The sequence below is a fragment of the Oncorhynchus mykiss genome, unplaced genomic scaffold, assembly GCF_013265735.2.
Source record: "Oncorhynchus mykiss isolate Arlee unplaced genomic scaffold, USDA_OmykA_1.1 un_scaffold_161, whole genome shotgun sequence".
Taxonomy (NCBI): domain Eukaryota; kingdom Metazoa; phylum Chordata; class Actinopteri; order Salmoniformes; family Salmonidae; genus Oncorhynchus; species Oncorhynchus mykiss.
The window spans coordinates 507,855-523,766 of record NW_023493667.1 but is presented as its reverse complement, the minus strand read 5'-3'; the positions used below and the strand labels follow the sequence as shown (position 1 = coordinate 523,766).

The following is a 15,912-nucleotide window of genomic DNA, read 5'->3' as shown; positions in this document are numbered from 1 at the left end:
TGTTTTCTACTGTCTCTCTTGTTTTCTACTGTCTCTCGTTTTTCTCTCTTGTTTTCTACTGTCTCTCTTTTTTTCTTCTACTGTCTCTCTTGTTTTCTACTGTCTCTCGTTTTTCTCTCTCGTTTTCTATTGTCTCTCTTGTGTTTCTACGGTCTCTCTTGTTTTCTACTGTCTCTCGTTTTTCTCTCTTGTTTTCTACAGTCTCTCTTGTTATCTACTGTCTCTCTTGTGTTCTACTGTCTCTCTTGTTATCTACTGTCTCTCTTGTTTCTACTGTCTCTCGTGTTTTCTACTGTGTCTCTTGTTTTCTACTGTCTCTCTTGTTATCTACTGTCTCTCTGGTTTTCTACTGTCTCTCTTGTTTTTCTACTGTGTCTCTATTGTGATGTTATCTAACTGTAATTAACTGTAATTAATTAGTAATAAATTATTAGTAATAACTAATGGTGCTTAGTTGTGTCTCATCAATGTGTGGTCCATGGACTGTGATGTGGTGATATTAACCCATATTTTGTTTGCTTTTAAGTCCTCTCCAAATGAAACACCCCATCATAAACGCAATGTGATTTATCTAAACAATATAACATTTTATAAATTTTCCTTACTTGTTTGAAAGACAATAAACCAAAATAGTAGATTTATATCAACCCAGCCTTTTCCAGCAGAGAGAATGGTGAGAGTCAGGCAACACGATACTTTGTAATAGCTAGTCAACTACTACTATTTATAATATTACTGTTGGCATTTCTCTCCCAAGCCAACAAAGACCCAGGGTCCAACCCAGCTCAACCACTAGTCAAATCAAATCAAATCTAATTGATTTATATAGCCCTTCGTACATCAGCTGATATCTCAAAGTGCTGTACAGAAACCCAGCCTAAAACCCCAAACAGCAAGCAATGCAGGTGTAGAAGCATGGTGGCTAGGAAAAACTCCCTAGAAAGGCCAAAACCTAGGAAGAAACATAGAGAGGAACCAGGCTATGTGGGGTGGGCCAGTCCTCTTCTGGCTGTGCTGGGTAGAGAGGAACCAGGCTCTGAGGGGTGGGCCAGTCCTCTTCTGGCTGTGCCGGGTGGAGGTTATAACAGAACATGGCCACTAGTGTAAAGACGTGTTGTATCAGTATCCTCAATAACCTCCATATATACTAGAGAACTTTATTTCTCCATGCAGACATGTCCACTCACACACAGACTTCTCAGCATCAATCTTTTGAAATATAAATAGATATTGTAAAATAGGTTTATATGTGTACAAATATATGTAAGTATCAATCTTTTGAAATATAGAATGAGTGTGCAAAGCTGTCATCAAGGGTGGCTACATTGAAGAATATAAAATATATTTTGATTTGTTTAACACTTTTCTTTGGTTACTACATGATTCCATATGTGTTATTTCATAGTTCTGATGTCTTCACTATTATTCTACAATGTAGAACATAGTCAAAATAAAGAAAAACCCTTGAATGAGTCGGTGTGTCCAAACATTTGACTGGTTCTGTGTGTGTGTATATTATAAAATACATTTCTACATGTAAAATATGTGTGTATTTCCCCGTTGCAGACCTGTCAACGTCCACCTTGCCCTCTATGGAAGTAACCCTCCAAGAGGCACCAGAGATTCCTCCGGAACCAGAGCAGGAGGAGGTGCTCCCGGAGGGTGCTACGCCCAGCCTGAAGGAGGTGGAGGACGCCGTGCAGGAGGCCTCGGAGCTGGCCGAGGAGCCGGGGGTCGAGGAGGTGCTGAAGGAGCTGGTAGAGAGGGTGGTGGAGGCCGCTATGGGAGAAGTGCTGAAGGAGGTACAAGGGGAGGGGAAGGAGGAGCTGGTTGAAGTAGAGGATGGAGTGGAGGAGGAGTTTGGAGGAGGAGGAGGAGGAGGGGAGCAGGAGGTGATGGAGGTAGAGGAGGAAGGAGAGGTGGAGGAGCAAGGAGAACAGGAGGATGCCTTGACTGAAGTGGTGGAAGAGGAGGTGGAGGTTGGAGGAGAAGGGGAGGCCACTGAAGCTGTGTCTGTAAAGGAGGAGGCGGGGAGAGAGGAGGTGCTGGGAGAGACAGCAGCTGAGTCTGAGGAGGAGAGTATAGCAGAGGAGGTGGAAGATCAACTAGTGGAGGCCCCTGTTTTTCCCCTCACTGAGGGAAAGGTTGTGCAGGATACTACCTTCCTAGAAAAGGAGGAGGAGGAAACTACCCTCCCAGAAGAAGAGGAGGAGGAGGGAGGAAGAGAGGTAGACGTAGAGGAGACGGAGGGAGAGGAGGAGGAGGCGGCGGGAGAGGAGGAGGCGATAGAGGAGAAATTAGCAACCGAAATGGTGGAGGAGGACGAGGTGCAGACAGAGCAGGAGACTGTGACTGAGGAGGCTGGAGGAGAGAAGGAGCGAGAGGGGGAGGTGGAGGTGGAAGATGAGGGAGGTGAGGGGTTAGGTGGGGAGGTGGGCGTGGAAGACTATGAGGAAATGAATACTACTCAGTCGGTAGTGGGGGAGCCAGTTGAAGAGGAGGGAGGGAAGGAGGAGGTGGTGGTGGTGGTGGGAGGAGAGGGGGAGGAGGGAAGGATGGAGGAAAGTGTGGTGGTTGTGGAGGAGGAAGAGGCTGGAGCTGAAGTAGTGATTGGGGACGCAGGGGGTGAGGCGATAGGGGGAGAGGAGGAAAGGGATGGAGAGAGTGTGGAAGAGGAAGAGAGAGATGAAGGAGTGATGATAGGAGCTGCAGACCAGCTTGGAGGTGAAGCAGGAGGAGGAGAAGGAGGAGGAGGTGAAACAGGAGGAGAAGAAGGAGGAGGAGGTGCAGCAAGAGGAGGAGAAGGAGGAGGAGGTGCAGCAGGAGGAGGAGAAGGAGGAGAGGCCGTTGAAGAGGAGACACCAGAAACCAGTCAAGCAGAGAACCAAGGTAAACTGAAGTGGAACATGAAAAACAAAAGAAAAATGTATTGATTAGATAAGTGTTCAACCCCCGGAGTCAATACATGTTAGAATCACCTTGGGCAGCCATTACAGCTGGAAGTCTCTGGAAAAGTTTCTAAGAGATTTACACACCTGGATTGTGCCCATTATTCTTTCCAAACTTCTTCAAGTGCTGTCTTATTGGTTGTTGATCATTGTTAGACAACCATTTTTCAGGTCTTTCCATAGATTTTCATGTAGATTTCAGTCAAAACTGTAACTCGGCCGCTCATGAACATTCACAGTCTTCTTCGTAATCGACTCCAGTGTAGATTTGGCCTTCATCTCCCAGTGCCACGCCCTGACCTTAGTATTCTCTGTTTTCTTTATTGTTTTGGTTAGGTCAGGGTGTGACATGGGTGATGTATGTGTTTTTGGCCCTGTCTAGGGGTTTTGTATGTCTATGGGTGTTTACTAGTCTAGGTGTTTTGTATGTCTATGGTTGCCTAGATTGGTTCTCAATCAGAGGCAGCTGTTTATCGTTGTCTCTGATTGGGAACCATATTTAGGCAGCCATATTCCTTGGGTAATTCGTGGGTCATTGTCTATGTGTTAGTTGCCTGTGTCAGCACTATATTTAGCTTCATGTTTCTTTTTGTAGTTTGTTTCTTTGTCTTCATTAAAATAAGATGTGTTCATCTCACGCTGCGCCTTGGTCTCCTCCATTCAACGAACGTGACACCCAGTGTCTGTTGGAAAGCAGACTGATCCAGGTTTTCTTCTAGGATTTTGCCTGTTTAGCTCCATTCCGTTTCTTTTTTTTATCCTAAAAAAACTCCCCGGTACTTAACGATTACAAGCATACCCATAACATGATGCAGCCAACACTATTCTTGAAAATATGGAGAGTGGTACTTAGCAATGTATTGGATTTGACCCAAACATAACACTTTGTATTTAGGATAAAAGTGAATTGCTATGCCACATTCTTTGCAGTATTACTTTAGTGCCTTGTTGCAATGATGTGTATTCTGTTTCAGAATGATTTGTATTCTGTTTTAGAATTATTTGTATTCTGTTTTAGAATTATTTGTATTCTGTTTTAGAATTATTTGTATTCTGTTTTAGAATTATTTGTATTCTGTTTCAGAATTATTTGTATTCTGTTTTAGAATTATTTGTATTCTGTTATTATTATTTGCTTCCTTCTTTTCCCTCTGTCATGTATGTTGGTACTGTGGAATAACTACAATGTTGTTGATCCATTCTTAGTTTTCTCCCATCACAGCCATTAAACTCTGTAACTGTTTTAAAATCACCATTGGCCTCATGGTGAAATCCCTGAGCAGTTTCCCTCTTCTCCGGCAACTGAATTAGGAAGGATGCCTGTATCTTTGTAGTGACTGGGTGTATTGATACACCATTCAAATTGTAATTAATAACTTCAACATGCTCAAAGGGATGTTCAATGCTTTTGACCAATTTACCAACATGTGCCCTTTGTGAGGCATTGGAAAACCTCCCTGGACTTTGTGTTTGAACCTGTGTTTGAAATTCACTGCTTGACTGAGGGATCGTATGTGTTGGTTACAGAGACAATGTAATCATTCATAAGGCACTGAATTTTCTGACTGAGATTACTCCACACACACACACACACCACACACACACACACACACACACACACACACACACACACACACACACACACACACACACACACACACACACACACACACACACACACACACACACACACGTTAGCCCCTACATTCCATAGGTCAGGTCCACTCTATAGTTCCCCTACCCTAGGCTTTGGGCCCTTCTCACTCTCATTCACACATGTGTGCCAAATATCTGACCCCTCCTCTAGAAGTGCTGCTGGACCCAGTTGAAGGCTCCATGAGATCCATACCAGGGAAGTCTCGGGACCCCGCTAGCCCACTCAGCCCCCACCGTCCTCGGGGAGAGACGGAGAGCAACACCATGGGAGGGGAGGAGATCCTGGAGGGTGTGGATCTGGAGTCGAACGACGCCAACAAGATCATCACGTTTAAGGACAACCTTTTAAACTTTGACCCTGATGAGGTCATTTCTACTCTGGATAACTTTGTGGAGGACATTCCTGCCAGGGCCAATGAGGAGGAGTCAGGAGAGACCAATAAGGTGGTGGAGGTCACTACAGGTACTGACAACTCAGGGAACTGTATCCTGTATTATAACTACAGACAACAGGGAACTGTATCCTGTATTATAACTACTGACAACAGGGAACTGTATCCTGTATTATAACTACAGACAACAGGTAACTAACTGTATTATAGCAATAAGGCAGATCTGTGGTTTCTGGTATATAGTGCCAATATACCACAGCTAAGGGCTGTATTTATCACGCTGGTTTAAATGTGTCGGGAGACAGGCGCAGGAATGCGTAATAGGGGGTTTTATTTCCCAAATTGCAGCGTGCAGTGTGACGGCACGGGACCGAAGACCAAACAAAAACGTAAACAAAACACAGGGTTGAATCCCAAACAAAAGAGCGAGGAGTAGCTCGAATAAATAAGACAATGAGTAACACCACGGGACGAGACCCGTAATCACCTGCACAAAATACGTGGCACGACAAATCCCAAACAGCACAGCTACTCACACGAACCAACGGACATGGTAACAATAATCGACAGGACAACGGTAAACCAATGGCACACTTTGGTTTACCACACTACTGTAACAGGAGATAGACTAGTGTCCTGTCCAGGGGGTGTCCCGGTACATCAAGCTGTCTCACTACAGAAACAGGAGATAGACTAGTGTCCGGTCCAGGGGGTGTACTGGTACATCATGCTGTCTCACACTACAGAAACAGGAGATAGACTAGTGTCCAGTGTTTCGGTCATAATGAGGATGGAGGCTAATTTATTACTTTCAAACTCAGACAAATGGATTTGATAGTTTTAGGCCCCAAAAAACAAAGAGATGAGTTGTCAGATCTTCCAATGAATCTCGAAAGGTTGTGCGGTAGTCTAAATTAAACTGTGAAGGACCTCTGCGTTACTCTGGACCCTGATCTCTCTTTTGACAAACCTATAAAAAATATTTCAAGAGCAGCTTTTTCCCATCTACACAGCACTGTAAAAATCTGATGCTTGGAAGCCTGGAAGATAGGAGCCATGTCTGATGCTGTGTTAATGTACCTCTCTCTCCTCTCTTCTCCTCTCCTCCTCTCATCTCCTATTCAGAATCAGGCCTGGAAGCTTGTACGATTAGAGCCATCTCTGCATCTGTGTTAACGTACCTCTCTCTCCTCTCTTCTCCTCTCCTCCTCTCATCCCCTGTTCAGAATCAGGTCTGGAAGCCTGGAAGATAGGAGCCGTATCTGCTGCTGTGTTAACATACCTCTCTCTCCTCTCTTCTCCTCTCCTCCTCTCATCCCCTGTTCAGAATCAGGTCTGGAAGCCTGGAAGATAGGAGCCATCTCTGCTGCTGTGTTTCTGGTGCTGGAGACCATCGTCATCATTGTCTACGTCCTCAAGTGTCGTGACAAAACTAACAGGTAGGTCTGTAGGTAGAAACCAAACTAACAGGTGGGTCTGTAGGTAGAAACCAAACTAACAGGTGGGTCTGTAGGTAGAAACCAAACTAACAGGTGGGTCTGTAGGTAGAAACCACACTAACAGGTGGGTTTGTAGGTAGAAACCAAACTAACAGGTGGGTCTGTAGGTAGAAACCAAACTAACAGGTGGGTCTGTAGGTAGAAACCAAACTAACAGGTGGGTCTGTAGGTAGAAACCAAACTAACAGGTGGGTCTGTAGGTAGAAACCAAACTAACAGGTGGGTCTGTAGGTATAAACCAAACTAACAGGTGGGTCTGTAGGTAGAAAACAAACTAACAGGTGGGTCTGTAGGTAGAAACCAAACTAACAGGTGGGTATGTAGGTAGAAACCAAACGAACAGGTGGGTATGTAGGGGAGAAACCAAACTAACAGGTGGGTCTGTAGGTAGAAACCAAACTAACAGGTGGGTATGTAGGTAGAAACCGAACTAACAGGTGGGTCTGTAGTTAGAGATGGAACTAACAGGTGGGTCTGTAGGTAGAAACCAAACTAACAGGTGGGTCTGTAGTTAGAGATGGAACTAACAGGTGGGTCTGTAGGTAGAAACCAAACTAACAGGTGGGTCTGTAGGTAGAAACCAAACTAACAGGTGGGTCTGTAGGTAGAAACCAAACTAACAGGTGGGTCTGTAGGTAGAAACCAAACTAACAGGTGGGTCTGTAGGTAGAAACCAAACTAACAGGTGGGTCTGTAGGTCGAAACCAAACTAACAGGTGGGTCTGTAGGTAAAAACCAAACTAACAGGTGGGTCTGTAGGTAGAAACCAAACTAACAGGTGGGTCTGTAGGTAGAGATCAAACTAACAGGTGGGTCTGTAGGTAGAGATCAAACTAACAGGTGGGTCTGTAGGTAGAAACCAAACTAACAGGTGGGTCTGTAGGTAGAAACCAAACTAACAGGTGGGTCTGTAGGTAGAAACCAAACTAACAGGTGGGTCTGATGGTAGAAACCAAACTAACAGGTGGGTCTGTAGGTAGAGATGAAACTAACAGGTTGGGTCTGTAGGTAGAAACCAAACTAACAGGTGGGTCTGTAGGTAGAAACCAAACTAACAGGTGGGTCTGTAGGTAGAAACCAAACTAACAGGTGGGTCTGTAATGAGACACCAAACTAACAGGTGGGTCTGTAGGTAGAAACCAAACTAACAGGTGGGTCTGTAGGTAGAAACCAAACTAACAGGTGGGTCTGTAGGTAGAAACCAAACTAACAGGTGGGTCTGTAGGTAGAAACCAAACTAACAGGTGGGTCTGTAGGTAGAAACCAAACTAACAGGTGGGTCTGTAGGTAGAAACCAAACTAACAGGTGGGTCTGTAGGTAGAAACCAAACTAACAGGTGGGTCTGTAGGTAGAAACCAAACTAACAGGTGGGTCTGTAGGTAGAAACCAAACTAACAGGTGGGTCTGTAGGTAGAAACCAAACTAACAGGTGGGTCTGTAGGTAGAAACCAAACTAACAGGTGGGTCTGTAGGTAGAAACCAAACTAACAGGTGGGTCTGTAGGTAGAAATAAAACTAACAGGTGGGTCTGTAGGTAGAAACCAAACTAACAGGTGGGTCTGTAGGTAGAAACCAAACTAACAGGTGGGTATGTAGGTAGAAACCAAACGAACAGGTGGGTATGTAGGGGAGAAACCAAACTAACAGGTGGGTCTGTCGGTAGAAACCAAACTAACAGGTGGGTCTGTAGGTAGAAACCAAACTAACAGGTGGGTCTGTAGGTAGAAACCAAACTAACAGGTGGGTCTGTAGGTAGAAACCAAACTAACAGGTGGGTCTGTAGGTAGAAACCAAACTAACAGGTGGGTCTGTAGGTAGAAACCAAACTAACAGGTGGGTCTGTAGGTAGAAACCAAACTAACAGGTGGGTCTGTAGGTAGAAACCAAACTAACAGGTGGGTCTGTAGGTAGAAACCAAACTAACAGGTGGGTCTGTAGGTAGAAACCAAACTAACAGGTGGGTCTGTAGGTAGAAACCAAACTAACAGGTGGGTCTGTAGGTAGAAACCAAACTAACAGGTGGGTCTGTAGGTAGAAATAAAACTAACAGGTGGGTCTGTAGGTAGAAACCAAACTAACAGGTGGGTCTGTAGGTAGAAACCAAACTAACAGGTGGGTATGTAGGTAGAAACCAAACGAACAGGTGGGTATGTAGGGGAGAAACCAAACTAACAGGTGGGTCTGTCGGTAGAAACCAAACTAACAGGTGGGTATGTAGGTAGAAACCAAACTAACAGGTGGGTCTGTAGTTAGAGATGGAACTAACAGGTGGGTCTGTAGGTAGAAACCAAACTAACAGGTGGGTCTGTAGTTAGAGATGGAACTAACAGGTGGGTCTGTAGGTAGAAACCAAACTAACAGGTGGGTCTGTAGGTAGAAACCAAACTAACAGGTGGGTCTGTAGGTAGAAACCAAACTAACAGGTGGGTCTGTAGGTAGAAACCAAACTAACAGGTGGGTCTGTAGGTCGAAACCAAACTAACAGGTGGGTCTGTAGGTAAAAACCAAACTAACAGGTGGGTTTATAGGTAGAAACCAAACTAACAGGTGGGTCTGTAGGTAGAGATCAAACTAACAGGTGGGTCTGTAGGTAGAGATCAAACTAACAGGTGGGTCTGTAGGTAGAAACCAAACTAACAGGTGGGTCTGTAGGTAGAAACCAAACTAACAGGTGGGTCTGTAGGTAGAAATCAAACTAACAGGTGGGTCTGTAGGTAGAAACCAAACTAACAGGTGGGTCTGTAGTTAGAGATGGAACTAACAGGTGGGTCTGTAGGTAGAAACCAAACTAACAGGTGGGTCTGTAGGTAGAAACCAAACTAACAGGTGGGTCTGTTGGTAGAAACCAAACTAACAGGTGGGTCTGTAGGTAGAAACCAATCTAACAGGTGGGTCTGTAGGTCGAAACCAAACTAACAGGTGGGTCTGTAGGTAAAAACCAAACTAACAGGTGGGTCTGTAGGTAGAAACCAAACTAACAGGTGGGTCTGTAGGTAGAGATCAAACTAACAGGTGGGTCTGTAGTTAGAGATCAAACTAACAGGTGGGTCTGTAAGTAGAAACCAAACTAACAGGTGGGTCTGTAGGTAGAAACCAAACTAACAGGTGGGTCTGTAGGTAGAAATCAAACTAACAGGTGTTCCATTCTGGAACACCTTAACGTTAGAACTATGAAATATACCCATTCTGGAACACCTTAACATTCTACCTTAGAACTATGAAATATATCCATTCTGGAACACCTTAACGTGCTACCTTAGAACCATGAAATATATCCATTCTGGAACACCTTAACATTCTACCTTAGAACCATGAAATATATCCATTCTGGAACACCTTAACGTTAGAACTATGAAATATACCCATTCTGGAACACCTTAACGTTAGAACTATGAAATATACCCATTCTGGAACACCTTAGCGTTAGAACTATGAAGTATACCCATTCTGGAACATCTTAACATTCTACCTTAGAACCATGAAATATACCCATTCTCCAACACCTTAATGTTAGAACTATGAAATATACCCATTCTGGAACACCTTAACATTCTACCTTAGAACTATGAAATATACCCATTCTGGAACACCTTAACGTTAGAACTATGAAATATACCCATTCTGGAACACCTTAACATTCTACCTTAGAACTATGAAATATATCCATTCTGGAACACCTTAACGTGCTACCTTAGAACCATGAAATATATCCATTCTGGAACACCTTAACATTCTACCTTAGAACCATGAAATATATCCATTCTGGAACACCTTAACGTTAGAACTATGAAATATACCCATTCTGGAACACCTTAGCGTTAGAACTATGAAGTATACCCATTCTGGAACATCTTAACATTCTACCTTAGAACCATGAAATATACCCATTCTCCAACACCTTAACGTTAGAACTATGAAATATACCCATTCTGGAACACCTTAACATTCTACCTTAGAACTATGAAATATACCCATTCTGGAACACCTTAACGTTAGAACTATGAAATATACCCATTCTGGAACACCTTAACATTCTACATTAGAACTATGAAGTATACACCTTAACGTTCTACCTTAGAACTATGAAAAATATCCATTCTGAAACATCTTCTATGTGGTACTTTACATTTCTTCTCTTTCTTGGAGATTGAGGTTTGAGTTAAAATGAGGGTTGAGGTTTCTGTAAAGTGTCTGGTTCGGATGCAGGGTTGATGTGTGAAACTGCGTCTCTGTGTAGCAGCCCAGCTCCAGCCAGGCTGTGTGAGGAGGGGACACGTACAGCACTGTGTAATGAAGAGACTCTACCAGCCGGAGATGGACAATGCCAACAGTGAGTCCTGAAGCTACATTACCTTAACATTATCCAGGCTGTGTCACATCCGGCCGTGATTGGGAGTCCCATATGACTGTACACAATTGGCCCAGCATCGTCCAGGTTTGGCCGGGGTAGGCCGTCATTGTAAATAAGAATTTGTTCCTGACTTGCCTAGTTCAATAAAGGTTAAACAAAATAAAAAATAACTCCTGTTTTTTAATTACTTGGTTACTGAACACAACCCAGGTGTCCATGTCCAAACTGTGATCAACCCCCATTAACCCTTTAACCGTTGAAACAAATATCCCACCTTAAATTCCTATTTGCTAACGACGCAAAAAAAATAACTTCCAATACTTCTTCTTCTTCTCTTTTTACAACAATGTTTACTTTGGAAATGACAGAGCTCTACCAGGCGGTGTGAGAACTCTGAAAGAGGCTCCTATCAGCAATACAGTATAAAGAATGTCGATTTACATAGCATTTTTTTTTTTTTACTCATCTCAAGAATTGTGCATGCAACTACATTACCCATGATTCTTTGCTTAACATTTTGTGGTTTATCAGAGTAAAGAATAAGGTTGTTTTGCTGCTAACAAAAACCTGCAGTCTGTCTTTTACTCAATACAGATATGTTGGTTTCCTAACCTGGTCCTGAAGAGGTACAGGGAGTGCAGGCTTTAGTTCCAACCCTGCAGTCTGTCTTTTACTCAATACAGATATGTTGGTTTCCTAACCTGGTCCTGAAGAGGTACAGGGAGTGCAGGCTTTAGTTCCAACCCTGCAGTCTGTCTTTTACTCAATACAGATATGTTGGTTTCCTAACCTGGTCCTGAAGAGGTACAGGGAGTGCAGGCTTTAGTTCCAGCCCTGCACTGAAGACCACCCGATTCAACCAGTCCTCAAGATAACAATAAGCTGAATCAAGAGTGTTAGTGTTGGGCTGTAACAGAAGCCTGCACAGCCCTGTAGCTCTTCAGAACCAGTGTTTATGACCAAAGCCCAACAACAACAACAACAACAACAACATAGTGAGGTGCAGAATACAACAGGTGTAGACTTCACTGTGAAATACTTACTGACAAGCCCTTAACCAACAAATGCACAGTTTAAAAAAGTAACAACTCAATATCAGGAAGGTGTTCTTAAGGTTTTTGTAAACTCAGTGAATATCAGTGTACATTGTATCTATTACCTGTGTGTCTCAGCATGGTTTCCTGCCTCTGAGTCTTGGGCAAAGTCTGTTCTTGGTCTGTTGATCTGTAGTCAGTGCCCAGGAGGGTCACATGACATGAGTTAGTTTGTCGAGCTGAAGCCAGAGTATTATACTGCCTTACTACAGACCTCAGTCCAGCTGAAGCCAGAGTATTATACTGCCTTACAACATACCTCAGTCCAGCTGAAGCCAGAGTATTATACTGCCTTACCACAGACCTCAGTCCAGCTGAAGCCAGAGTATTATACTGCCTTACTACAGACCTCAGTCCAGCTGAAGCCAGAGTATTATACTGCCTTACTGCAGACCAGCTGAAGCCAGAGTATTACACTGCCTTACTGCAGACCTCAATCCAGCTGAAACCAGAGTATTATACTGCCTTACTGCAGACCTCAGTCCAGCTGAAACCAGAGTATTATACTGCCTTACTACAGACCTCAGTCCAGCTGAAGCCAGAGTATTATACTGCCTTACCACAGACCTCAGTCCAGCTGAAGCCAGATTATTATACTGCCTTACTACAGACCTCAGTCCAGCTGAAGCCAGAGTATTATACTGCCTTACTGCAGACCTCGGTCCAGCTGAAACCAGAGTATTATACTGCCTTACCTCAGTCCAGCTGAAGTCAGAGTATTATACTGCCTTACTGCAGACCTCAGTCCAGCTGAAGCCAGAGTATTATACTGCCTTACTACAGACCTCAGTCTAGCTGAAGCCAGAGTATTATACTGCCTTACTGCAGACCTCAGTCCAGCTGAAGCCAGAGTATTATACTGCCTTACCTCAGTCCAGCTGAAGCCAGAGTATTATACTGCCTTACTGCAGACCTCAGTCCAGCTGAAGCCAGAGTATTATACTGCCTTACTGCAGACCTCAGTCCAGCTGAAGCCAGAGTATTATACTGCCTTACTGCAGACCTCAGTCCAGCTGAAGCCAGAGTATTATACTGCCTTACTGCAGACCTAATCCACATCAAGGAAAGTACACTAAGAAAGAAGGTTAGAGATTTGGAAAAAGTAGTCTCTTTCTGTCATTTTCTCTCTTCCTCTTTCTATGTTTTTCTCTCTGATCCTCCCTCTTCTTTCCCCCTCCTTGTACCCCCTCTCCTCTCTCTCTCTCTCTCACGCCCAGCTCCTCTCATTATCTCCCTCTCTTTCTCTTCTCCCTCTCTCTCCTCCTCTTCCCCACCTCTCCCCTCTCTCTCTCTCTCTCTCATGCCCAGCTCCTCCCACTATCTCCCTCTCTTTCTCTATTCCCTCTCTCTCTCCTCCTCTTTCCCCATCTCTCCCCTCTCTCCCAGTCCTTCTCTCTCTGTATTTTCTACCCTACTTGTCTCTCCTATTGTTTCTTTAACCCATTCTACTTCCTTCTCTCCTCTAGAATTGCTGTTCTGGACCCGTGGGACCTGGACCCCTCTCTAACCCAACAGCAGCTGCAGCAGGAGGAGGAGGAGGTAGAAATTACGGATCTACAGCTCACCTCCATAGAGGACCTGACCAACAGACCAGTAGATCTGTCACATGATGTCCAGACTTCAGTTCTATAGATCTACACAGTCAGCTGACACTCCCTCTCCCTGTCCCTGTGTCCCTCTCCCCCCTTCTCTGCCTCCCCTGTTCCTGTGTTCCTCTCCCCCCTTCTCTCCCTCCCCCTGTTCCTGTGTCCCTCTCCCCTTCTCTCCCTCCCCCTGTTCCAGTGTCCCTCTCCCCTTCTCTCCCTCCCCCTGTTCCTGTGTCCCTCTCCCCTTCTCTGCCTCCCCTGTTCCTGTGTCCCTATCCCCTTCTCTCCCTCCCCTGTTCCTGTGTCCATCTCCCCTTTTCCTCCCCTGTTCCTGTGTCCCTCTCCCCCCCTTCTCTCCCTCCCCTGTTCCTGTGTCCCTCTCCCCTTCTCTCCCTCCCCCTGTTCCTGTGTCTCTCCCCCCTTCTCTGCCTCCCCTGTTCCTGTGTCCCTCTCCCCCCCTTCTCTGCCTCCCCTGTTCCTGTGTCCCTCTCCCCCCCTTCTCTCCCTCCCCTGTTCCTGTGTCCCTCTCCCCCCCTTCTCTCCCTCCCCTGTTTGTGTGTATTGATATGTAGAGTGTATTGATATGTAGAGTGTATTGATATGTAGAGTGTATTGATATGTAGAGTGTATTGATATGTAGAGTGTATTGATATGTAGTGTGTATTGTTAAATATATTTATTTAAATTGATGTAGTTCAGTCCTTGAGCTGTTCTTGTCTATTGATGTTCTGTATTATGTCATGTTTCCTGTTTTGTGTGGAACGCCAGGAAGAGTATCTGCTGCTTTAGAAACAGATAATGATCCTAATAAACGCCAGGAAGAGTACCTGCTGCTTTAGAAACATATAATGATCCTAATAAACCCCAGGAAGAGTATCTGCTGCTTTAGAAACATATAATGATCCTAATCAACCCCAGGAAGAGTATCTGCTGCTTTAGAAACAGATAATGATCCTAATAAACCCCAGGAAGAGTATCTGCTGCTTTAGAAACATATAATGATCCTAATAAACCCCAGGAAGACTATCTGCTGCTTTAGAAACAGATAATGATCCTAATAAACCCCAGGAAGAGTAGCTGCTGCTTTAGAAACATATAATGATCCTAATAAACCCCAGGAAGAGTATCTGCTGCTTTAGAAACAGATAATGATCCTAATAAACCCCAGGAAGAGTATCTGCTGCTTTAGAAACAGATAATGATCCTAATAAACCCCAGGAAGAGTATCTGCTGCTTTAGAAACAGATAATGATCCTAATAAACCCCAGGAAGACTACCTGCTGCTTTAGAAACAGATAATGATCCTAATAAACCCCAGGAAGAGTAGCTGCTGCTTTAGAAACAGATAATGATCCTAATAAACCCCAGGAAGAGTATCTGCTGCTATAGAAACATATAATGATCCTAATAAACCCCAGGAAGAGTATCTGCTGCTTTAGAAACAGATAATGATCCTAATAAACCCCAGGAAGACTATCTGCTGCTTTAGAAACAGATAATGATCCTAATAAACCCCAGGAAGAGTATCTGCAGCTTTAGAAACAGATAATGATCCTAATAAACCCCAGGAAGAGTATCTGCTGCTTTAGAAACAGATAATGATTCTAATAAACCCCAGGAAGAGTATCTGCAGCTTTAGAAACAGATAATGATCCTAATAAACCCCAGGAAGAGTATCTGCTGCTTTAGAAACAGATAATGATCCTAATAAACCCCAGGAAGAGTATCTGCTGCTTTAGAAACAGATAATGATCCTAATAAACCCCAGGAAGACTACCTGCTGCTTTAGAAACAGATAATGATCCTAATAAACCCCAGGAAGACTATCTGCTGCTTTAGAAACAGATAATGATCCTAATAAACCCCAGGAAGAGTAGCTGCTGCTTTAGAAACAGATAATGATCCTAATAAACCCCAGGAAGAGTAGCTGCTGCTTTAGAAACAGATAATGATCCTAATAAACCCCAGAAAGAGTATCTGCTGCTTTAGAAACAGATAATGATCCTAATAAACCCCAGGAAGAGTATCTGCTGCTTTAGAAACAGATAATGATCCTAATAAACCCCAGGAAGAGTAGCTGCTGCTTTAGAAACAGATAATGATCCTAATAAACCCCAGGAAGAGTATCTGCTGCTTTAGAAACAAATAATGATCCTAATAAACCCCAGGAAGACTATCTGCTGCTTTAGAAACAGATACTGATCCTAATAAACCCCAGGAAGAGTATCTGCTGCTTTAGAAACAGATAATGATCCTAATAAACCCCAGGAAGAGTAGCTGCTGCTTTAGAAACAGATAATGATCCTAATAAACCCCAGGAAGAGTATCTGCTGCTTTAGAAACAGATAATGATCCTAATAAACCCCAGGAAGACTATCTGCTGCT

At 43.9% G+C, this 15,912-nt stretch overlaps 1 protein-coding gene across 1 annotated transcript; it reads left to right on the top strand.

The window, feature by feature from the left end:
- The first annotated feature begins 2,564 nt into the window (after positions 1–2,564).
- LOC110514820 (leucine-rich repeat and calponin homology domain-containing protein 2-like) lies at positions 2,565–6,439 on the top strand. Its single transcript, XM_036972434.1, has 3 exons — positions 2,565–2,889; positions 4,756–5,067; positions 6,324–6,439. The coding sequence occupies exons 1-3, from the start codon at positions 2,697–2,699 to the stop codon at positions 6,437–6,439; spliced, it is 621 nt and encodes a 206-aa protein (XP_036828329.1). The 5' UTR covers positions 2,565–2,696.
- The last annotated feature ends 9,473 nt before the right edge of the window (positions 6,440–15,912 follow it).